At 38.9% G+C, this 25,253-nt stretch overlaps 2 protein-coding genes across 2 annotated transcripts in view; one reads left to right on the plus strand and one right to left on the minus strand.

Annotated features, from left to right (window-relative positions):
• Nucleotides 1-14,611, minus strand: part of b3glctb (beta 3-glucosyltransferase b) — a 37,199-nt gene extending 22,588 nt beyond the window's left edge. Inside the window, exons 1-3 of the mRNA XM_073829235.1 lie at nucleotides 14,582-14,611; nucleotides 10,288-10,330; nucleotides 8,492-8,601 (exon numbers count right to left, since the gene is read on the minus strand). Coding sequence (XP_073685336.1) covers nucleotides 8,492-8,601; nucleotides 10,288-10,330; nucleotides 14,582-14,611 — 183 coding nt within the window. The remainder of the gene's footprint in view (nucleotides 1-8,491; nucleotides 8,602-10,287; nucleotides 10,331-14,581) is intronic.
• Nucleotides 14,612-15,548: 937 nt separating this feature from the next.
• hunk (hormonally up-regulated Neu-associated kinase) lies at nucleotides 15,549-24,999 on the plus strand. Its single transcript, XM_073829952.1, has 9 exons — nucleotides 15,549-16,065; nucleotides 18,599-18,891; nucleotides 18,984-19,039; nucleotides 19,734-19,869; nucleotides 19,956-20,083; nucleotides 21,007-21,133; nucleotides 21,218-21,386; nucleotides 21,468-21,621; nucleotides 23,176-24,999. The coding sequence occupies exons 1-9, from the start codon at nucleotides 15,820-15,822 to the stop codon at nucleotides 23,877-23,879; spliced, it is 2,013 nt and encodes a 670-aa protein (XP_073686053.1). The 5' UTR covers nucleotides 15,549-15,819; the 3' UTR covers nucleotides 23,880-24,999.
• Nucleotides 25,000-25,253: the final 254 nt, after the last annotated feature.

The following is a 25,253-nucleotide window of genomic DNA, read 5'->3' on the forward strand; positions in this document are numbered from 1 at the left end:
ACAAAAATAATGACTTTATTCAACAATTTCTTCTCTTCTGTGTCAATCTTTGACGCTCGATCATGACAGTACCACAGTGTTTTCGTATTTCTTCGAAAATATCTTAATTTGCTTTCCGAAGATGAACGAAGGTCTTATGGGTTTGAAATGAAAGCAATGTGACTAATTAATGACAGAATTTTTATTTTTAGGTAAACTATCCCTTTACAGGGGTCATCGGATGCAAAACTAACTTTTACATGTTGTTTGAACATTAATGTGTGTTGGCAGTTTGTGTACACAATCACCCTACAATGATAAAAATCCACCAAGTGGTATTTTTTTAATCTTTAAAAGTAATATCCCCTTTTTAAAATCAGGTCATTCTCAGTTTCTTGTCCTTGTGACGAAACACAGTTGATTGACATGAGCATCTTACCTTAGCTGAAACAGTCCAAATACGATCGCCATTGTGTGACTCAGGTGCAGAGGAAGACTATAATTGAGTGATTGAGGTGCTCTGTTGTTGGATGTAATAATGAACACTCAACTCAACTCAACTTTATTTATAAAGCACTTTACAACACACAAAGTGAACCAAAGTGCTGTACAGCAAACTAAAAACTCACTAAGACATAACAGACATAACAAATAAGAACAAATTCAACAGGTGTCAAAGGCCAATGAAAAAAAATGGGTTTTAAGATATGATTTAAAAACAGACAATGAAGAGGCCTGTCTAATAAACAGAGGCAAAGCATTCCACAGTTTAGGTGCTGCTACAGCAAAGGCGCGATCCCCTCTGTGTTTGCGCTTTGTTTTGGGCACATCCAAGAGCAACTGATCAGCTGATCTAAGAGAACGAGATGGCGTGTATGGGTGAAGCAATTCAGAAATATATACTGGGGCAAGGCCATTTAAGGATTTAAAAACAAATAAAAGAATTTTAAATTGAATCCTAAAATGTACAGGCAGCCAATGAAGTGAAGCGAGAATGGGGGAAATATGCTCAAATTTACGTGTACCAGTTAAAAGACGGGCAGCACCATTTTGCACCATCTGCAAACGGGCGACAGAGGATCCACTAACCCCCACATACAATGAGTTACAGTAATCCAGCCGAGTGGTAACAAAGGCGTGGATTACTGCCTCAAAATTTTGCCTGGGGAGAAATGACTTTATTTTTGCTAACTGCCTTAGCTGGAAAAAACTTGATTTGACAACTGCCCCGATCTGTCTATCAAGCTTTAACTCAGAGTCAATTTTCACCCCTAAGTCAGTAATGGTTGGCTTGATGTGCTGAGCCAGAGTACCCAAGTCAGCCAGTAGGGTCTCAGTGGTGCCACCAAAAACCATCACCTCTGTCTTTTTATCATTAAAACTTAAAAAATTCAGAGCCATCCAGGCCTTTATGTCATTTAGACAATCAATTAGCGGACCTATAGTACCACCCTTTTTGATCGGTAAGTAAATTTGACTATCATCTGCATAAAGATGAAATGACAAACCATGCTTCCTGATTATTGAACCGAGGGGGAGTAAATAAAAAGAAAAAAGAAGAGGACCTAATAATGAGCCCTGCGGTACTCCACAAAAGAGTGGGGCAGAGGAAGACATAGAGTCACCACAACTAACACAAAAAGTGCGTCCATCCAAATATGACCTGAACCAGTTAAGTGCTACGCCCCTTATGCCCACCCACTGCTCCAAACGAGTTAGCAAAATCTCATGGTCCACAGTGTCAAACGCCGCAGTTAAATCAAGAAGGACAAGAACAACAGAATCACCAGAATCAGTGGCTATAAAAATATCATTTAAAACTTTTAAAAGTGCAGATTCTGTGCTGTGTAAAGTTTTAAAACCTGATTGATATATTTCAAGAATATTTTTATATTTCAGATATGTCATTAACTGGCTAAAAACAGCCTTTTCGAGGATTTTAAAAAAAAAGGGTAGTTTGGAAATAGGCCTAAAATTTGAAGGATCCGATGGATCCAGACCTATTTTTTTTATCAAAGGCTGCACTACTGCGTGTTTAAAAATTTGCGGGACCACACCAGAGGACAAACTGCTATTTACAACCGCAGTAACAGATGACCCTATAGTAGGAAAAACCTCCTTAACAAGTCGAGGAGGAACAATATCAAATGGAGAACCTGAAGGCTTTAAATGGCCAACAATCTCCTGCAACATAGACACAGTCACAGGCACAAATTTGTCAAAGACATTAAAACAGAAAACAGTGATTGAAGGGTCATGATCAGAAGGTGAAATAAGAGCCCTTGTGGAGTGGACCTTACCAATAAAAAAGTTAAGAAAATTTTCACAAAAGGCAGGAGACGCATCAACAAACCCAGCTTGTGGGACATTAAGAACTGAATCAATAGTCTTAAATAAAACACGAGGCTTATTCCTGTTTGACATTATGATATCAGTAAGATAAGAACTTTTAGCGTCTTTCACAGTTTTCTGATATTTACGCCATGAGTCCTTTAATATTTGAAGTGAAACATGCAGTTTGTCCTTTTTCCATTTGCGCTCTGCTTTGCGACACTCCCGTCTAACAGCACGAACCGTGTCGTCCAGCCAAGGCTCAGATTTAGTTTTTGGCTGCCTGATTTTTAAAGGAGCCACAGTGTCCATCACAGATTGGCAGGTAGAGTGCAGCCATGAGCTAAGCTCATCTGTACTGTTGCATATAGACTCCGAAATTGAACAGTTCTGACTAAAAACTGATGCAAACTCAACAGCAGTGGAAGAGTTAATGATGCGGCACGGCCTAACGGCAACTCGAGTTTCAACAATATTATGATTAATAGGAATTTCAAATAAAACCGGCATATGGTCAGAAAAAGCTGCATCACATATCTCTATACCAAAAACAGGCAACCCAAAAGATAAGACAAGGTCCAGTGTATGTCCGCGTTCATGTGTGGGACCGGACACCAACTGCACAAAATTAAAAGAATCAATAAGATTGCATTGCATTATCACTGCAACACACATGCACATTAAAATCTCCAATAATTAAAACACGATCATACTTAGGCATAATATCAGCCAAAAACCCAGAAAACTCATTTATAAAATCCTATAAAACAAAGCAGTAGTCATTTCCTCCCCACATCTGAGCCGCTTAAGAGGCAGAGGACAACGTTACTTTCGTTTTTAAAAGGAAAGTGCAGATCCCGATCTACATATGCAACTATGTTCGAGTGAATCATTCGTGATGCAGCTTCACCCACAGCAGAAGTGAGTACAAGGGTTTTTTAATGCATCTTTGCAAATGGCCTTCCTTAATAATGTGCTTGTTGGCAAGTATCGCTGATAAACGCAGCTAAAGTAAACATTACAGCTCATAATCCCTCAGCAGAGAGGGGCGGGGCGAGCAGAGCTCATTTGCATTTAAAGGGCCCATGCGATAAAATGAGCTGATATTTTGCAGAGCTGATTTTGGTAAAAGGGTGTTTTTTTTACACTACTGTTGAGAATTTTTAACCAAAGTATATTAGAGACTTTTCATTAGACCCTAAAGAACCATATGAACTTGTGAAAAATGGGTATCCGATGACCCCATTAAGTTCCTCCGACTAACTAAAATAGGTTTGCACAAAGACTTAACGTGTTTAATTTCTGTGTTCCAAACATCACCAAAGGAATTAAATTTGCTTTTAGCCACAGCTTACTGAAATGCAAATAAATCCACGATTATTGTATGAGTGAGTGAGTATGTGCCCACAACTAGTAATTTGTTTAAAATGCGCCAAAACCACTTCCATGTTAGAACATTCTGTACAACCTCGCTGCTCACTTCTCTCACTCTCAAGGCTTCTCTCAAAGCGTCTCATCTGAGAGCATCTGCTACAAGACTGTCAAATAAAGCAGTGCGCCATTTCAAAAAGAACAGCTTTTGTATGAAAGTGAATGAAGCATTGTTTACAAACAGGTTTCCAGAGCATTATTTTGGCTCCTTTCCCACTTTTCAGGGACATCAACCTACAGATGGCTTTCTTATAGTTTTCTTTGCATGTTACAGTGAAAGGAGAAAGTATTTTAAGATCACAAATTGCACTCATTATCTTAAGCGTAGAAGAACAAGTCTGTGTTTGAAAACATCCTGAAGAACACTGAAAGTTCACCCAAAAATGAAAATTCTATCATTAATTACTCACCCTCAAGTCGTTTCAAACCAGTAAGACCTTCACTCAACTTTGGAACACAAACATATTTTTGATGAAATCCAAGAGCTTCTGACCCTCCATAGACAGCAACGCAACTGCCACGTCAGAAAACTCTCGGATTTCATAAAAAATATGTTAATTTGTGTTCTGAAGATAAACAAAGGTCTTACAGGTTTGGAACAACATAAGGGTGATTAATTAATGACAGAATTTTCATTTTAGGGTGAACCACCTCTTATAAAATGATAAGTTAAAATGTACTTTTTGAGGATTACGGTTAACGAACAGCACCCGAATGTCAAAATGTAAAATGATGGACTGATCTTTGAAGGCTTCCAGACAACTGCATTTTGAAAGAGTGACAAAAGTAGCGTGGTTGCCCAACTCGAGTGCCAGTTATGCTGCCAACAGAAAGATGCTGTAAGATGATTATGACAGAATCCAGAGAGAAGGAAAACAATGAGGTGGAAAGAAGTCCGGTCTTTTGAATTCATGCAATGGAAACACTTCCCAGATATGGTTTCTAATGCCAAGTCACAGCCAGTCAGCGGGCCCGCCCCTGCCAGAGTTTCTCGACCCAGCACACGGTGGTTAATGAGCAAAGCTGATGTGTCAGACAGAGCAATGTTTGGGAAACCTTCTCCACATGCGGTAGCCCGAGGAGTCCTGCCGATCAACGGGAGGTCAAGATGCCAACTGGAGCGTTCTCACCTTCGCGCTCCATAGCCCCAATCTCCCCCACTGTGAAAACAGCCTTCTAATGAGCCTGACTACCAAAAATAAGTCTCTCAACTTTCAGAAATCAGCCGAAGCTCATAGTGAAGGTGGGCTCATAGTAAAACGGTGCAAAAGAGAGAGTCACCTAGAGCCTTATTACCTGGTATGACTCACAGAAGGTGAGATTTAATTCAGAAATGTCTGCTTTCGGCTGCTTTAAAAAAAGAATATGTTGGGAGTTCAGAGCTAATTAGCCATGATAATCTTCTGAATATAAAATATACATCAATGAGAAACTGAAAACACTTAAAAGTGAGAGGCTGGGAAACAGATGGCTTGATGAAACAAAGAAATATCAAGATAAACCAGTCTGGAAGAACCTCACCTGAGAAAATAAAAGGCATAATAAAAAATGCTTACCTAAGGCTCTAGCTAGAAAAGCACTTTTTGCAAAGACTGTACAATTTTTCATGTTCTTGCTAGGAAACAAACACCCATCAGAAGTCATTTTCAAATGCTAGCTGTTGTTGTAAAACACAAAATGATCAACATTTACAAAACAGACAAAAGCTGTTCTCTGCAACACAAAAGTGTACCTCAGAAGTCAATGTTTGGGGAAGCCATATGTGACCCTGGACCACAAAACCAGTCATTAGGGTCATTTTTTAAAAATTGGGATTTACACAACATCTGAAAGCTTGATGTATGGTTTGTTAGGATAGGACAACATTTGGCCAAGATACAACTATTTGAAAATCTAAAATCTAAAGGGTGCAAAAAATCTAAATATTGAGAAAAACTCCTTTAAAGTTTTCAAAATGAAGTTCCTGGCAATGCATTTATCGTCAGTGTCGTATGTTATATGCACAAGCTAATGTACTCCTTCGGAAATTTGGTTATTGTTCTGATGATGTTAAATTAACTTTGTTCAAAGCATATTGTACTTCTCTGTACACAGCAAATCTCTGGTGGAGTTACAAAAAAGCCAGCCTTCAGAGACTACAAGTGGCTTATAATGATGCACTAAGACTTTTGTTAAAAAAGCCGAGATGGACTAGTGCCAGTGACTTGTTTGTGTCTGCTCGAGTTAACACATTGAAGGCTGTTTTGAGAAACATAATGTATAAGTTCATTTGTCGACTTAATGAGTCTGGAAATAGTGTCATTATGATACTGATTAACACTGAACATAGTGCCATACGCTATACATCTAAACTATGGAGACACTGGTATGACTGTCTCCTGAAAGGATAGAATAGATTTTTTTTTAATATGCGTTTTTGTTTTGTTTTTTGATTTTGTGTTGTTTGTTGTTGTTGTTGTGAGCTATGGACCATGAGTCTGCAATAAAGTCTAACCAACTAACTAACATATTACTACTCAAAAATTAAGTTAATATATTTACAGTAGTAAATTTGCTAAATATCTTCATGGAACATGATCTTTGCTTAATATCCAAATGAAAAATCGATAATTTTGACCCATGCAACATATTTTTGGCTATTGCTACAAATATACCCATGCTACTTCAGACTGGTTTTGTGGTCCAAGGTCACATATTTGGTCTCCCAAAAAGGCTGGTCATTCACATAAGACAAATGCACGAGAAGACAGGATAATGCAGAGATTTCCAATGGGAAATCGGTTTAATACTGCAGCTGGAATTGCTTGCCGGTTCAGCGCTGAATGATCCAACGATAAAGCATCAATCTATCCATCTAGAACTGTATACATTTAAAGTCTAATTCTAAACGCATTATAGCTCTTTATTGAATAACATGGTCATATGTACAAATGTTCTGCACAGATTTCTTTAATTTTAAGCAAGGCTTTGTCAAGCAACTAATCTAACTTAGATTTACTTAGATTTTACTTCTAGATTCTAATTTCCATGACTGTGACACATTAAAAGACATGCAACTCAGGTACTGTACACTCATGCACACACAAACACTTATATTTCCCTTCACTTTTTTTGTTTTGTTTTTAATGCTATTTACACAAATTAAAAATGCTGCACTTTCAGAAATGCATCCAATTTCTCTTTAGTGAAATTGCTTGTATTAACTAGAAACTAAACGTCTAAATAACAAGGGTGCATTTTTCATGTCAAATTTGATCTCTCTAAAACCTTACCAGTCAGGTTTTGGGCAACAAATATGCACACATGCACAAGCTCTCTCATGCTGGCAGACATAAAAATGCCACATAAATCACACAACAGACACATGCTGTGTCTTTCCACCCATCTATTTCAGTAATCACACTAGCACAAAAACCTGCAGAACTGGACACTCCTGATTGATCTAACAAAACGAAGAGATCTATCGTCACACACGCCATCACACACACTGAAATGGATGCTGTCACGCATACACTTGACTTTTACCATCTGTAATCAAGAGGCAAACACAAAAAGTAGCACCCCAGTGAGTAGTCATTGTGACAGACAGACGGAGACACTTTGAAAACCACAAAAACATCTGTTAATATTGAAGCGCAACGTTTCACATAATCCCAATTTTCCTAAAACAATAGTGCCATCATGTGGCTAAAAGAACAAGCATTCTGAAAGCATAAATCTTTATGGTTTATTATATTGTGCCAAATTTACACTGCAAAGATGGCATATAAGTATCTTTACACAGGCTGTTTAATGCTGCTGGTGTTATAAATTAATTTCCTCATAATTAATGTATAATTTGATATATGGGCTGAGGTGGGTCTGAGCAGGCATAATACAGGTTTTATGCAGCTTTGCGCCTTTAAACTACATTTTGAGCAGTGACAGAGCAGTCTCTGAATTTATCCATCTATCTATCTATCTATCTATCTATCTATATATATATATATATATATCCATATATATACAGTGGTGGTCAAAAGAATTAGAACACTAGTATTTTCACCAGCTAAAAATGGTTTTAAGTCAGTTATTTCTATCTTTTGCTGTAGTGTGTCAGTAGGAAATATCAGTTTACATTTTCATACATTCATTTTACCATTAATTGTAATAATCCAGTTAGATTTTTGTTTGCACAAGGAGTCTAACAACAGCCAGTGCTCCACAGAGAGATCTGATCATCAGCATCATCTAGTCTGTCTGGAATGACATGAAGACACAGAACAAACTGAGAAAAACTAAATCCAGAACAACCGTGGCAGTGCTTCAAGATGCTTCAAGAAGCCTACCTGCAAAGCTACAGTACTGTTAAAAGTTTTAGGCACTTGTGTAAAAAATGCTGTAAAATGAGGATGTTGTCAAAAAATAATGTCATGAATAGATTTTCTTTATCAATGAACTTATATTAACTAAATTAAATCAACATTTGGTGTGACCCACCTTTGCATTTAAAGCAGCTTTTGCCCTAGGTGCACTTGCGCATAGTTTTTCAGATAGCTTTGATTTTTGCTACTGACACACTACAGCAAAAGATAGAAATAACTGACTTAAAACTATTTTTAGCTGGTGATAATTTTGTTTTGGGGGTTATTAGTTATTTCGAAAGGACACATGTATATATTAACCAATGCACTGAAAACTAAGTATGCTAAATTAAATCCAAACCACATTTCACAGACTTACTTGTGCAAATAGTATCCCATAAAACTACCTGGTTTAGGATTTGAGCCTGACGGAGAAGCTCTGCTCTTCTTTGTTCAGCCCTGTGGGTATGATATGAGTTTTTCTGACTCCGTATCACAAATACCACATCCCGCACTTCTGCAATAGAGGACGAGAACAAGGAATAGGGAGAAAAATATCACTCTATAGTGCCTAGCAAAGTTAATACATTTTTCATACACCTGTTTCATAATCTGCTTGATATACAGAACTTGTGAACTTTTCTTTAAAAAAAAAATACAGCGGAGATCAAAATGTGAACAACCTATAATTTGATACATTTCAAGATCACTGTTTAGCCCTATTTGAAGTTATTCAAACAGGAGTAGAATGGCAGTTTATTAAGCATATTTCATTAATGGTATTCTGAAGGACTGTATGAAAAACTTAAAATGAGAAAAAAAAAAGTAGTGAGCACTTACAGATACCTCCAAGTTATTGGTGTTAATCTGGGACCTGGTGCTAATTTCCTTAGTTTTATGACAAACCTTATTTAATTGGCAGGATTCCTCCCATTTTCATTGAGATTGCAAGATGGTGGGCCGCTCTAAGGTGACTGAAACCCTGTAACAGGAGGTTATCCAGATGAAGGCCAAAGGGATGACCCTATCAGCCAATGCAAGAGAAGTTGGTCATTCCAAATCTGTGATTTCTTGAATACTGCAGATTTACAATAGCATTATTCATTCAAGTCCACCAAAAAGGCTGGTTGTCAATGCAGAGACTCTCAATGGGGAATCGGTTCAACACTGCAGCTAGAATTGCTTGCCAGTTCAGCGCTGAACACAGTCTGTATCTGCATGTTTGAGAGAAGTCAGAGTAAAAGCGCATTCTGCAGACACCAAGCCTCTAATCAGCAAAAAGAATCAAAAGGCTAAGCTCACTTTTGCTGAGGAGCATGTTGTGTGGGGAGAAAAGTGCACTTTAGTGATGAGAGAAAGTTTAATTTATTTGGGTCTGATGGAAACTTGAGGAAAGACTGAAGCTCAAGTGTTTAAAGAAGTCAGTGAAAGGTGGAAGAGGAAGTGTCATGGTTTGAGGGATGTTTTCTGCAGTAGGAGTTAGGGCTCTTATACAGATACATGCCAGGGTGAATACATGTTTATCAGAACCTGCTTTAGCAACATGCAGTTCTTTCCCGGCAAGCATCTCCCAATCAGCCTGCAATTTTCATGGAGGACAATGCCCCGTCACACTGCAAAACAGGTAAAGCAGTTATAGCTAAGAACAGGCCAGAATCCTGATCCCAATTGAAAATCTCTGGCTAAGAAACCCACTACAGTTACCAAAAGGAGAGTGAAAGAAGAATGGACCAAAGATCACACCAGCGCAGTCTGAGAAACTAGTGATGTCCTGTGGCCGTAGATGTGCTAAAGTCATTCAAGGAAAGGGACGTCTACACTTCCTACTAATTTCTGACAGCTAACCCTCCAAAATTTTAGTTGTATCTTCTTTCATGCTAGTCTGGTTACTATTCTGTAATTTTGATAGCTGTGTTTTCCACTAAATAAAGGGTTTAGTTAAAATTCCTTGAATTAAACAAGTTAGTAGATCAGTGGCATACCTATAACTAATATTCCTTCCAATTTTAAGCAGTGAAGATTAACAATATTTCAGAAAAAATCAAGTATTTATAGACTGCTCTCTAATTTTGATCTCCACTGTACATTCGAACAAGAGATATGTTTGTATATCTTCTGTGTGTAAATGCACTTACCGCATGCAAATCTGGTTAATTTCCACTGTAAAATAATCAAAAAGAATAAATCACACTGTGCTACTCACCAGTAAACTGGTCAAAGATGTGTGGATCACTTCTTTCCTGTTTCTGTGAGAGTGACAATATGAAGCATTAATGTTCCTCTAATAATGTGAATTCATTCTGTACACATTTCATGCAACTTGGCCAATTGCTTAAAATAGAAAACGAACATAACCAAAGTGCAAATGCTCATATTTATCAAAGCGACAGCGTAAGCTTTCAAAGGTTAAATAGTTAATGCGAATTTGCTTTCAACATGTTCAACATGACTTATTGTCAGCTATATAGAGAGATGACTTAAGTGCATTAAATGGGGGAGTTTTTAAAATGGGCTGTAAATCATATCTCTGTCCAAGCTGCTGTTATGAGATATGAATGTGCTCTACTCTGCCGGACACGGTGGCCTTGAGTTAAAGCCAAGAAGTGAATCTCAGGATGTTTTTCTAACATAGCCTACTGATATAAATATTTGGAACGTGAAGTGATTTACCATGCTAACAATAATTCCCAACTACTGTTTTACCTTCCTGGCGATAGAAAATGTCTGCATAAATGTCTATCTACAGTTGAAGTCAAAAGTTTACATACACCTTGGAGAATCTGCAAAATTATATTTGACCAAAATAAGAGGGATCATACAAAATGCATGTTATTTTGATTTAGTACTGAGCTGAATATGATATATTTTACATAAAAGACGATTACAAATAGTCCACAAGAGAAAATAACAGTTGAATTTATAAAAATGACCCAGTTCAAAAGTTTACATACGCTTATTTTTCTTACTTCTGACCTTCCGTCGTTGAAAGCATTGCAAGAAGGCACTGAGGGGAAAAAGAAAGTTTAGCTGTAAGCATCTACAACATAACATTTCTTTAAAAAAAATACAGTTAATGTAATTGTTATATTTTATTAGGTCCACTAGACACTAGACAGAAATTTTGCTAATTACTTGGGCAAAATGACAGGTGTGTGTTTTGACAGAAACGCTCTCGTTTGGCTAACAGAGGCCAGCGTTGTTTATTATGCTGAGAATGTGTATATGCCGCCGACTCACCAAAGGAGAGCAGATAACAGCAGAAATATATGACACTGTATCCAGCAGTGTATCCAGACATAGCTTAAATGTGGGTGCTTCAGCGTGCTAACAAGCTCGTGGGTATATCACACTGGCTGCAGAATGATACAAATACGAACAAATACGAATACGCCAGAATCGAGCAATAAAGCTGGTAATGTGTGCCCTCTGGTGGTCAGCGGTGGCATATAATAATTACGTCTACGTCTGTGGCATTGATCGCTTGCTCCAGGTAAATATTTATTTAAACAAGGCAGGTAATGAGATGGCCAGGATCGTAGAATTTATTGACATTTCAATGCAACAGCTTATGTATAATGCATGCAAAACAGAGGTCTGATAGCATACAAAGGATGCTAACACAAAGGTCGGACAACAGGCTATTCTGATTCTGGTCTGGTCTTTCACCTTATGTGCCTTCAAGCAAGTAAAATCCCCCGCTATTGGGGATTGGAGCTTTCAATGAATGCATTCTCTAAATGATAGATACAGCTGAAGTCAAAAATTTACATACACCCTGCAGAATCTGCAAAATGGTAATTATTTTAGCAAAATAAGATGACCTGAATAAGATATTTCACATAAAAGATGCTTACATATAGTCCACAAGAGAAAGTAATAGTTGAATTTACATACACTTGATTCTTAACACTGTGTTGTTACCTGAATCATCCACACCTGTGTTTCTTGTTTACTGATAGTTGTTCATCACATTGAGTCCCTTGTTTGTCCTGAACAGGTAAACTTCCTGCGGTTCTTCATAAAAGTCCTTCAGGTCCCACAGATTCTTTGGTTTTTCCGCATTTTTGTATTTGAACCTTTTTCCAACAATGACTGTGATTTTGAGATCCATTTTTTTCACACTGAGGACAACTGAGGGACTCATATGCAATTATTACAGAAGGTTCAAACACTCACTAATGCATTAAGAGCCAGGGGTGTAAACTTTTGAACGGAATGATGTGTACATTTTTCTTATTTTGCCTAAATATCTTCTTTTTCTTTTCGCATTTAGTACTGCCCTTCTGAAGCTACAGAAGATATTTGCATGTTATCCAGAAGACAAAATAATTTAAATTTACCATGATCTTCAAATGCCAAAAGTGTTCACCCCCCAGCTATCAATGCATTGTGTTTCCTACTGAATCATCAGTGAGTGTTTAAACTTTTGTAATGGTTGCAACTGAGTCCCTCAGTTGTCCTCAGTGTGAAAAGATGGATCTCAAAATTATACAGTAATTGTTGGAAAGAGTTCAAATACACAAAAATGAAAAAACAAAGAATCTGTGGGACCTGATGGATATTTCTGAAGAACAGCAGGCATTTTAACTGTTCAGGACAAACAAGGGACCCATGAACAACTATCACTAAACAAAAAAACAAAAAAAACAGCTGTGGATCATTCAGGTAACAACCCTGTAAGAATCAAGTGTATGTAAACTTTTGAACAGGGTCATTTTTATAAATTCAACTATTATTTTCTCTTATGGACTATATGTAAACGTCTTTTATGTGAAATATCTTATTCAGGTCAGTACTAAATAAAAAAAATAACATGCATTTTGTATGATCCCTCTAATTTTGGTAAAATAATGAACATTTTGCAGATTCTGCAAAGTACAGTCGTGGCCAAAAGTTTTGAGAATGACACAAATATTAGTTTTCACAAAGTTTGCTGCTCAACTGCTTTTAGATCTTTGTTTCAGTTGTTTCTGTGATGTACTGAAATATAATTACAAGCACTTCATACGTTTCAAAGGCTTTTATCGACAATTACATGACATTTATGCAAAGAGTCAGTATTTGCAGTGTTGGCCCTTCTTTTTCAGGATTCGACTGGGCATGCTCTCAATCAACTTCTGGGCCAAATCCTGACTGATAGCAACCCATTCTTTCATAATCACTTCTTGGAGTTTGTCAGAATTAGTGGGTTTTTGTTTGTCCACCCGCCTCTTGAGGATTGACCACAAGTTCTCAATAGGATTAAGATCTGGGGAGTTTTCAGGCCATGGACCCAAAATGTCAACGTTTTGGTCCCCGAGCCACTTAGTTATCACTTTTGCCTTATGGCACGGTGCTCCATCGTGCAGGAAAATGCATTGTTCTTCACCAAACTGTTGTTGGATTGTTGGAAGAAGTTGCTGTTGGAGGGTGTTTTGGTACCATTCTTTATTTATGGATGTGTTTTGCGGCAAAATTGTGAGTGAGCCCATTCCCTTGGATGAGAAGCAACCCCACACATGAATGGTCTCAGGATGCTTTACTGTTGGCATGACAAAGGACTGATGGTAGCACTCACCTTTTCTTCTCCGGACAAGCCTTTTTCCAGATGCCCCAAACAATCGGAAAGAGGCTTCATCGGAGAATATGACTTTGCCCCAGTCCTCAGCAGTCCATTCGCCACACTTTTTGCAGAAGATCAATCTGTCCCTGATGTTTTTTTTTGGAGAGAAGTGGCTTCTTTGCTGCCCTTATTGACACCAGGCCATCTTCCAAAAGTCTTGGCCTCACTGTGCGTGCAGATGCGCTCACACCTGCCTGCTGCCATTCCTGAGCAAGCTCTGCACTGGTGGCACTCCGATCTCACAGCTGAATCCTCTTTAGGAGACGATCCTGGCACTTGCTGGACTTTCTTGGACGTCCTGAAGCCTTCTTAACAAGAAGTGAATCTCTTTCCTTGAAGTTCTTGATGATCCTATAAATTGTTGATTTAGGTGCAATCTTAGTAGCCACAATATCCTTGCCTGTGAAGCCATTTTTAAGCAACACAATGATGGCTGCACGCGTTTCTTTGCAGGTCACCAGGTTAACAATGGAAGAACAATGATTTCAAGCATCACCCTCCTTTTAACATGTCAAGTCTGTCATTCTAACCCAACTAAGCCTTGTGCTCGTCAACATTCTCACCTGAGTTAACAAGACGATTACTGAAATGATCTCAGCAGGTCCTTTAATGACAGCAATGAAATGCAGTGGAAAGTTTTTTTCGGGATTAAGTTCATTTTCATGGCAAAGAAGGACTATACAATTCATCTGATCACTCTTCATAACATCCTGGAGTATATGCAAATTGCTATTATAAAAACTTAAGCAGCAACTTTTCCAATTTCCAGTATTTATGTAATTCTCAAAACTTTTGGCCACGACTGTATATGTAAACTTTTGACTTCATCTGTAGGACTGTTGTCCTACATGTTCTACATCATATTACCGATAGAGGGCCCAATAGACCTACTTACCTTCATTTCTCTGTACGTCGCTCGTCTCATGACCGCATGGTAATGTAAACAAGCTCCAGGCTAGCCGGGGTGTGGTGACGCAATAGTGTGTCTTATTAAAAAAAAAGAAAAAGCCAAACTTCCATTGTTGTGGAGGTCTATTAATCATGTCAGGATAGTCATCGCCGAGAGATTACGAATGATGAACGAATAAAAGCCAAGGGCTCTCATTTACAAATCACGTGTGTGTATGATTAATGCAATTTAAGTAATTAATTTGAAAGAACTGAAATAACATTGGTGGTCTTTCTGTTATTATTTTGTATGATAGAGTTTCAACTAGATTAAAAACAGTCTGAGGCTTATTTGTTATATATTATATTATTTGGTATATTTGTTAGAATATTGGCAATAATATAAAATGCTTAAAATATTGAAATAGACAAATCAGAAAACAAATAGGGTACGGTGATAAAGAAATAAGAGGAAAATAAAAGATGTTTATGTAATAAGTGTGATTCTACCTAATACAGGGAATGTCATTAGCAAATTTAAATCAGTGCTCTACAACATATGTATGACATCATTGCATAAAACGTGTCTGTGGGTATTAGCATCTCTGATATTTGAATGAATAATCGATAGATAATTTAGCCGCGACCAATAGGTCAGCCAAAAGCGGTCTACGTAAACCATCACCGGGGAAAGCTGATAGAAATCAAGTATCACGGCGAGTCTGACCCCTCAGCAACATGCTCTTTGTTGTCTAGGTAAGCATGAGTGAGGGGGCGGGGCTAATTTTACAACTCGGGAGAGGGCGGGGCCTCTGGTCGAGACGCGACCACCGATTGGTTTAGATTTTAGCCCGGCGACTGAGAAGGGATTTTCTAGCAAATAAGAAACACCCCCACCCCGTGCCGGGAAACTAACTTCAAATAACAAATGTGAGAGACTCGGCAGTCAGACACTCACTTACTTGGCACACAGATGCAGAGAGGTGCTGGAAAGCTTTATCGTACACCGACGGTGATTGATCATTTGATTTAACATTAGATTAGGACCGAGCGGCTTTATTAATTATCCCATGACGAATGCAATACGTAAATCTATTATAGTCCTATAGTTTGCGCATTGACAGCCAGCTGAGCCGAACAGGTGGCGAGTGTGTCAGTGTTTAGTATTAAGGACAGGGACTTAGATGTCCCATTGAATAACGGGAAGATTCAGAGGACAACAGGTTTTGTTCAACAGGCGCAGGGATGCCCGACGCTGGAACAGACATGGGCATGGATAGCGGGAGGATTTTCGGGGTGAAAGCTCCGGCTCCCTCAACCACAAACACAGAAAACACCCCTCCTTCGTCTCTGAGCAGCGGTCCTCCAGGTGACATCCTCCGAAACTTTTACCACACGAAAAGAGTTGGGAATTATCTGATCGGGAGGAAGCTTGGAGAAGGGTCGTTCGCCAAAGTGCGAGAGGGGCTTCATGTGACCACCGCCGAGAAGGTGAGAAGGTTCAGTGTGACTCACTTTGTTAGCTTACTCACCTCTGTATGACACTGTAACACTGCATATTGATAGTGTTTTCAATATACAAGTATAGTTTATTTATTTGTTCTATATACCTGTATGTACATTTTGTTCATTTTATAAGCAAACGAAAACGAAGGCACAAAGCATCCAGTCAGAAACCTTGACTTGAATGCCCTTGCATATGTTATTTACATTTAGTTGATCTATTTGTTCATGTCATTGTCTAAATAAGAAAATGTTAACACAGTTGAAGTCCAAACTGTTGAAAATTCAGCCAGTGCATGACTTGAATGTTGTTGCATTTATTATTTACTACTGCTAGTTCATCTATTTGTTCTTATTGTTTGAATATGAAAAATGTAAGTTATAGAGAAATAACAAATGTCTAAATTGTTTTGGTCAAACCTCCCCTCAGTGCCTCAGTGCAGGCAAAGGCAGTCTATGGACCATGTCTTGAATGTTTGTATTTCTTATTTGTGGCAATGGACCACAAAACCAGTCATAAGGGTCAATTTGAGATGTATACATCATCTGACAGAAGAATAAATAGGCTTCCCATTTATGTATGGTTTGTTAGGACAATATATGGCTGAGATGCAACTATTTTAAAATCTGGAATCTGATGGATCTGATGGAAAAGATTGAGTTATCCAAATGAAGTTCTTAGCAATTCTTCTTAGTATTTATATTTACAGTAGGACATTTACAAAATATCTTCATGGAACATGATCTCTACTTAATATCCCAATAGTTTTTGGCATAAAAGAAAAATCCATCATTTTGACCCATACAATGTATTTTTGGCTATTGCTACAAATATACCCTTGATACTTAAGACTGGTTTTGTGGTACAGGGTCACATATAGTGATTTATTCTAAGATAAATGTTATGTCAATGTTATTTAAAAGATTTTCTTTTAAAAGCACCCAGATGTCAGTTTATGTTGTCTTCTGTGGCAGAGAATGTCATAAACACCATCCCCTGATCATCAGGTTGTGTTGAGATGTTTCTCACTGGTCTCATGTTCCTCATCACGAAAATCAAATTAGGTAACAGAGACAATCCTTGCATTAAACCTGTTTGCATTCAGGTGTCTGTATTAATCTCAGATTACCCCAGAGAAAGTGTTCAGCCATTCAGAATGAATGGAGAAATATTTCTTAGCAGTCTTCACTTCTGTAGAAGTGCATGCTGAATATGTGCAATCTAGGGTGTGTTTATTTATCAACTCATGTTTGTAGACTCGAAATGTCACTTTCTCTTTAAGTGGGGCGTGATTTTTCTTCAGAACTGGCTGTTGTCTCTTCCTTGGAATGACTTGCTATGGGGTGCAGCTATATTTGCAAGTAAAACAAAAGCTGTTTGCTCTTCCAGTGAATGACCTGAGATATCTTCTTAGCATGTCAAGGATTTTTTTTAGCCTTTTCTTGCCTCCTCTCACTGTTGCTGTGGGAAGAAGAAGAGGTCTGTCCCGGGCGATGATGCAAACGCTAGCAATCACAAAGAGAAGCGAGGCAGCCTCGTGCTGCTCTTGTCTCCTGCCTCGCTCTCGTTCTCTGACATCACCTAGAAAAACAGACAGGGTGGGGCGGGGCTCACGATTGGTGGGCGACAGCACATGCTTCCTCCATGTATGTTGTGAACGTATCTAACCCACTTTCACCCTCGCCGCCTTTGTCTGCCGGAGAGAAAAACAACACACTAGTCTGAGGCTCTGGGGGTCCCCGCTGCCACCCCTCCCTCTTAAACATCGACCACCATTGGCCCTCATCAACAATGCTGGCAAAACACGGCGGTTAAGATCCAGTAATGTCGGATTAGCTTTTTAGGGGATTGTTTAGGGAGGAGACTCCCCATTTTCTTGGTACGTTCAGGTTGAAGTAATTGATCCAATTATCTTCTCAATTGGCCGTGTATGACTGGTTTGCTCAACAGTCGCTTTTTGTGCCTCATGATTTGTGGTGGCACGTCAGGTCACCCCTTGAACCCTCCTCAGGTCACGCTCGGGGGCTCTTTGATCAAGGGCGGAACAAATAGCATCAGGCTATTGTTACAGCACACAGAGGGACTTTCAACCCAGGACAAAGAAATCCTGTTTGATAAAGAACAAAGACCCTCCCCTCCCATCTTAATCGAAAAACACAGTGATGCTAATTCTCTTACATATATGGTGTGTTACCATGAACATATGTTTTTTGAGAGGGCAGATCTCAGTGTTTATACAGCATTAGTGGTTTACGACATGTTGGTGACAAATGGATGGCATTAACAAGCCATTTGGAGCTTCATCCTTCAGTTGGAGGCGTTTGAACGGTCAGTCATTTGTCCTTATCCCTCCCCCATCGAGTCCTCCATGGGAGGACATACAACCCTTGAGACGTGAGGAGACAGGCAAATGTGAAATAAGAGTCCTGTCTGGCTTGCCTCACCTGTTCTGTACACCCACTAAACACTTCAGCTGTGTTTTATGTATTGGCTAATTCTCCTTTTTATTTTGCCCCACAGGTGGCAGTGAAAGTAATTGACAAGAGGAAGGCCAAAAAGGACTCGTATGTCACAAAGAACTTGCGGCGTGAAGGACAGATTCAGCAGATGATCCGACACCCCAACATTACACAACTGCTGGACATCCTGGAGACGGAGAACAGCTACTACCTCGTCATGGAGCTCTGCCCTGGTGGAAACCTCATGAACCATATTTACGAGAAGAAGAGGCTGGAGGAAAGAGACGTCCAAAAATATGTACGCCAGCTAGTCATGGCGGTGGAGCACCTGCACAGGGCAGGAGTTGTTCACAGGTGAGAAACGAGATGTTATGAAACCATGTGTAGATACTCTGGCTGGTTTGAGAAATTAAGGTTGTTTAAATACATTTTTCTGACTTCAACAGAGACTTAAAGATTGAAAATCTCCTCCTTGATGACCAGGACAACATAAAGCTGATCGGTAAGCATTGTTTCTGGAAGGTTTTTAAATGCTACTCAGGGTTCGCAAAATTTCAAAATCTCTGGTAGCCCTTTGGGCAGGTACTCTTCAGGTTTTGGTAGCCCGAAAATTAATTTAACTAGCCCAAATAAAAAAAGACAGATAGGAGTCTAAACTTAATCAAAATGTTTTCAATACACAAATATAAACAAATAACAAGGAAGGAATTTTATTCCACTATTTGGTGTATCTGCAAAATTTGTAAATATCAATTTAAGGCAATTTATGACCCTTTGTAAGAGCTGCACAAGTAAAATGAACAGTATGAGTAGGATTGGACAATGTACGGTAGAATATTAAGCCATAAAATGGCATGATTTATAATTTAAATACAGGTTCACACAAAAACAAAAGCGATTTTGCGAGCCCTGCTACTCAAAGAGTAGCACAAAGTCTTAAAGTGAGTGACATGGAAGTGCTCATCTTTAGCATGTGGTGAGGACTGATTGAGCAATCAGTATCTCATTAAAAACAAATGACCTCTCACCTCTTTGTGAGATGGCCAACAAATGCATGGCTTTTAGTTAGCAGCTGTGTGTGACAGACGGGGTTAGTGTTGGGCAGCCGTAAACCCTTTTGCACCCCTCCTAGTGGGAAGGTCAATTGCTTCAAATGTTATCTTACACACAACCCTCTCTCTGTTTCTCTAATACAGATTTTGGTCTCAGTAACTGTGCGGGCATTCTAGGATACTCCGATCCCTTCAGCACACAGTGTGGCAGCCCAGCTTACGCCGCCCCTGAGCTTCTCTCAAGAAAGAAATACGGCCCCAAAGTGGATGTCTGGTCAATGTGAGTTCACGAAATGTAAAGCATCATGTTCTAAGTTTGCATTTGGTAGATTTTCTAAATTTGACTCTGTATTTGTTTTACTGTAGAGGGGTGAACATGTATGCTATGCTGACCGGTACCCTACCATTCACCGTGGAGCCATTTAGCCTGAAAGCCCTGCATCAGAGGATGGTGGACAAGGATATGAACCCTCTACCTCCATCTATCTCCTCAGGTATTGAGAGAACTACATCTCTGACAGGTTTATAACCACAAAGGTCACATTCGAACAACAATTACAAGCTGAAAATAAGCTTGTGTCCTCTTTCCAATTAGGTTCTAATAGGGATCATGCTGCAAATGTTAAGCATGAATGCAGTCTTTGTGAAACTGCATCTTTTTTAGTCTAGTATGGTTTTGAATGCTAAATTGAAAACAATAGCAAGGGTCTGGTGTCCATTGGTGTTTTAAACATCTCAGGAGATGAAAGCCTACATAATGATTTCACTGGAACTACCTTACAACAGAAGTTATGCATTTACCTGTAACCATCATGGTTATTTTTAATTACAACAAATACGTGCATACTCAAGAACTCATATTTTAAATTCTCAGTGCAATGCCGTTGGCTCAAAAACGCTGTGTTTATTGCAAACATGCCAGACAACCACAAGAAAAACTGGTTTTAGTCAGAAGAATAAATTATAGCACTTGCTGTGTTCTGATTTCTTAACGGCTTTCTTAACCACAGAAGTATGTACTTTTCCATAGTATGTCTTTTAGTAGTTATTTAATCATTGACTGATATTATGCAAGCAGAATTCCTGATAAAAATCTTTTAAGAAGATGACCTGTAAACAATGCGGTTAATCGCATTCTGTTTTCCATTGCGATATACTTACATGAGTGTTCTAAAGAATAGGTGATTCACTTACTACTAAATCTGTGAGTAGGTATATTACTACAAGATGATGCAGTGTTGAAATGAGATTAGCCTCATTATATAACACCTGGATTTAGCGTCTCAAGGACGCAAGGCTGTGCACTCATCCTTTTACTTATGTAATACATAGGAGAAACTACTAAGGAGTTTTTTTTAAATGTTTTCTTAAAGTAACATAGCACAAAGGCCTCACGACTTCCTGTCTGTGTTCACAGCTGCCACCTGTCTGCTAAGGAAACTTCTCGAGCCTGACCCAGAAAAGAGACCCAACATCCACCAAGTGATGGCTGATCAGTGGCTGCAGTTGGGCAATCCTCACACTGGGGTTCCTTACTTAAATAGGTTAGTCATCTGAATATGCTTGTGGGTCAAAGCCGAATCTTGTCAACTTGATCTTTTATGACTTATTATTTAAAATGTTTTCAGGATCCATATTGAGGAGATCAACCACACTGTTCTGCTCCACATGACTGAGAAAATGGGCTACAAACACAGTGAGGTTCTGAGCGCGGTGCTTACTAACAAAGCTTGCCACACGCTGACCGTGTACTTCCTCCTCAACAAAAAGATGAAGAGACTTTCCAAAGAGTACAGAGTAAGTATGAGAAAACTTACATGTCCTCCATAAACCATTTATGTTTTGTCTCCTGAGGTTAACGTTCTCTGGTTCTCACAGGAGAAAGAGTACAACATGGAGTCGGAAAAAAGGAACGAGCTCTTCCAGACCCAATGGAGAAAGCATGTTGAGAAGGTTACGATTCCACCCAAGCAGACGCCCGTGTATCTCGCTGCAAGCAAAGACCCCACCAAGAAGAAGCAACCCAGAAATGGTGAGAGCCTGAAACTACACTATAGACATGCATGAACTAATCATGTGGTTGAGATGTGATTTAGGTGTAAGTGACAATCTGAGAATGAACATGTATATATAGTAGTACAAATTAAAAAAAATGTAATATAGCTTTTTGGCAAAGGCAGCTTTGAAATAAGCTCTGATACCTGAGGGATAGTTCCAAGATTTTTACTAGGGTGACAGTAAATCAGTCGGAGACAAATGTAAACCCTTTAGGGCTGTACAAGTTGTTATCGTGTAGAACGATCACACAAGTTTGAAGTTTAAACATGACTTCATCAGGCACATGCAAAACATGTTTAGTAAACCTGTTCCTCTCACACGTACTTGTTTGCCAAATCATGCGAATGTACTAAAATATTCAGAGCCTCAAAGACACTTTGAAAATTAAAGTGTTTGTTTGTCCATGCAATCAAAATTAATTGGCTCCAATGTTGTTTTGGCTGATTTACAAACTAAACTGCAAAAGACATTCTCCAGCCCAGCAAACTTGCACTTTCTGCATGACAGAGTAATCGCAAGATGAATAGAAAACGTATTAGCGCACAGTTTAGTAGGGATGTAACAATAACAAAATCGCGAAGTGAGGTTCAAGATATGATATTTATTGTAATATTTAAAAAAAAAAACACTAATAAAAAATAGAAAAAAAATATATTTTGTACATTTTGAAGATAAACTCTATCTAATCCACTTTGAGAATTCAAAATAAGAGCCCAACCCATGTTCCTAACTAAGAAAAGTGAATTGACTTGTACCTGAACTTTAAAGGGGGCTCAACCCTCTTTTTATTTGTGATATACTGTCTCAGTCTAATTTACATTTACACTGGTGTTTTAGAAAGCCAAACAAATTACATTATAATAATAATAATAACAACCACAATGACAGTAATAGCCATATATTGTAAAACAATTGCACTGCAAAATAAATGAAAATTAGTTTATATAAATATATTTTTTGCTTAACACTACAGTAGGGAAATTACAATACTTATTTCCTCATTATTACACTTGAAAGAGATGTTTTGAATTTGGACTGTATTTAAACCACTACCTTACAAAAACACATCAAAAACTACAAAATAGTAAAATGCTGTAATCATCTGCCATGAAAATGAAGCATAAATGGTGGCTGTTGTGTTCCCGATGCACGCTAAACTTACAGCACATGCAAAAAATGAGTTCACTACATTTATTCACTGTGAACTGATCCACTCTGAGGCATGGAAAACACCGGATCACGAGCTGATCGCCTGAACGAAGTGCGCACTGAAACACATAGCGAAAACAGACTTGATAAAGGGATTAAGCCATATATTGTGTTTTCTGTTTTAGTTCATTTGACAGATACTGTGTCAAAGCATAATGGCCTAAAACACAACTTTTAAAGACCTTTTATGTTAGAATAAGAAGTCCTATACACGTCATGTGGCCACGACAATATCAACAGACAGTTTTGCTATCGCTGTGTTATACAAATAAAGACAAGAGTTGGATCTGTTCTGAATCAAACTCTCTCTCGTTTTCAGGTCTCCTGAAAGCTGTGACCGGAGGTTTTAAAGATGTTTACTCAGGACGTGGTGGTTGTATCACCTCCTCATCTCTGGAGTACATGGAGATCCACCCCCTTTACCCGACCCCACAGACGACCCCACAGCCGACCCCACACCCGACCCCAACCCATCCTACGCCCGAGACCCAGCCAGCCCAGAAAGACAGCTCCAAAGATCGCCCAAAAGCTGTTAACCCCTCTCCACGTCCGCCTTCCTCCCTTGGCTCTCATTCCTGGGCTTCCGAAAGAAAGGAACAAAGCGAAGACCCTCCACCAGTGCCATGGTTCAAGCTGACCAATGGAAGGCTCTCTCCGCCTCGACACGTGTCTGCTTTTCAGCCCGAAAGCTCGTACTTGAAGAAGGCCACGATCCCTAGTCCACCTGTTTTCATCGTCACACCTCAGCCCAAGAAAAGCGTTCCCGATTCAGACTGGTTCAGCTCAACAGATTCAAGCGGAAGCCCACCCAGCAGCGGGGCTAGCGAGGGACCCGAGAGTCCTCAGTTCCGCATCAAGTTCCCTTCCATGGGCATCGGACAGATTTTAAAGAAAAAGGTGGGGCCCTTCAAAATCCAGATGCCCCAGTTCAAACCAGAGCGTGTGGTGGAAGTGGAGTCTCCGACTCCCTACCATATGCAGACTTTGCTCTGTGCCACAGGGGCTCTCAAAACCCTGTTATGAGGAGCAACTTTTCAATGACAAAGTCAGATGTATGCAGTAACCAACAACGCTCGCAGCTCGTACAGCTGGGCTTCCCACACGTATTGCTAGACCCACAAGGGCATTTTTTGGCATGTGTCATACACATAGCTTGAGTGAAGGCTTGCAGAGCACATATAGGCTCTGAACACTGTGTAAAGTTAGATCTTGAGGTTGCATAGCCCCAGGACAGTAGACACTGAACTTCAAGTTCACATGCAGCAGCACGTTCAACATGCTTCTTAGTCCAAGTGCCATGTAGCAGCTGAGCCACAACCTTTAACGCACAAAGCTGTCACTGCCCACAATAATGTGTGTACTAATATGTGTACTAATAAGACTGTTAATGAACATCTGGAGGGGTTTTTGATCAAACAATGTTAGTGATTTTTAAGCTCTTACTTTGTTCAACCTCAAATTGTAATGACACTCAGGTCAACGATGCTGAACTTTTCCAATAGCCTCACTTTTAAACCTGTAGTCAATATTAAATGGGAAGATGACATTCCTCTTGCTTTTCCTCTTTAGGGGATTGCTGGCATTTTGTATAGCCTTAACTATCTTGCATCAGCCTTTGGGCTGCACTGAAAGATTTTCAGCATTTTTTGAACTCTTAGTGTATAAGATTCATTACAAAGCAACATCATAATAGATTGTGCAATATTGTGTGTATATATTTGACCAGGGTGGTGATTCAAACCCACATGTACATAGAACATAAGTGTCTTCATTCCATGTGTTTAACGGTGATTCATGCTGTCATTACACATTAGATTTACAAAGCAGACCTCCTTCACAGTCTTCACGTGCACAGAAGACTAAGCTGTGAAAACTTGTTTTTCTTCAAATCTCAACTATTTGCATGCTCACCAGGATTTAAAAGAAAAATGTGATGTCAGTTTTTGGTGACACGTCTTTGTACTTTTGTTACGGTGAAGATGAATTTGAAGGTCTTTTGTAGGTTTTGTAATGATTTGCTTTTTGCCAACTTAAAGATTTTTTAATGCTGTAAAAAAGATTTTAATATTTATATTCAAAAACTATTATTTCTGTTCTGAATTTTCTATTTTAAATCGGCATGTATTGCTTTTTTGACACACAAATAAATGCACAATACCTAAATGCAGATTTGTCTTTCCTTTTGTTCACATATGCACTACCAGTCAAAAGTTTTTTAATGTCTGTGTTTATTTGATCCGAAGTACAGCAAAAACAGTACAGTTTTGAAATATTTTTACTATTTAAAATAACTGTTCTATTTGAATATATTTTAAAATGCAATTTATTTCAGCGATTTCAAAGCTGAATTTTTAGCATCATTATTCCACATGATCATTCAGAAATCATTTTAATATT

Source organism: Garra rufa, chromosome 23 (genome assembly GCF_049309525.1).
Source record: "Garra rufa chromosome 23, GarRuf1.0, whole genome shotgun sequence".
Lineage (NCBI taxonomy): Eukaryota > Metazoa > Chordata > Actinopteri > Cypriniformes > Cyprinidae > Garra > Garra rufa.

Excerpts from the sequence above, each read along its gene's own strand:
- hunk (XM_073829952.1), top strand. The coding sequence starts at position 15,820 with ATGCCCGACGCTGGAACAGACATGGGCATGGATAGCGGGAGGATTTTC. Across the intron at positions 16,066-18,598 it reads ATGTGACCACCGCCGAGAAG|GTGGCAGTGAAAGTAATTGA; the intron begins GTGAGAAGGTTC and ends TTTGCCCCACAG. Across the intron at positions 20,084-21,006 it reads ACCTCCATCTATCTCCTCAG|CTGCCACCTGTCTGCTAAGG; the intron begins GTATTGAGAGAA and ends CTGTGTTCACAG.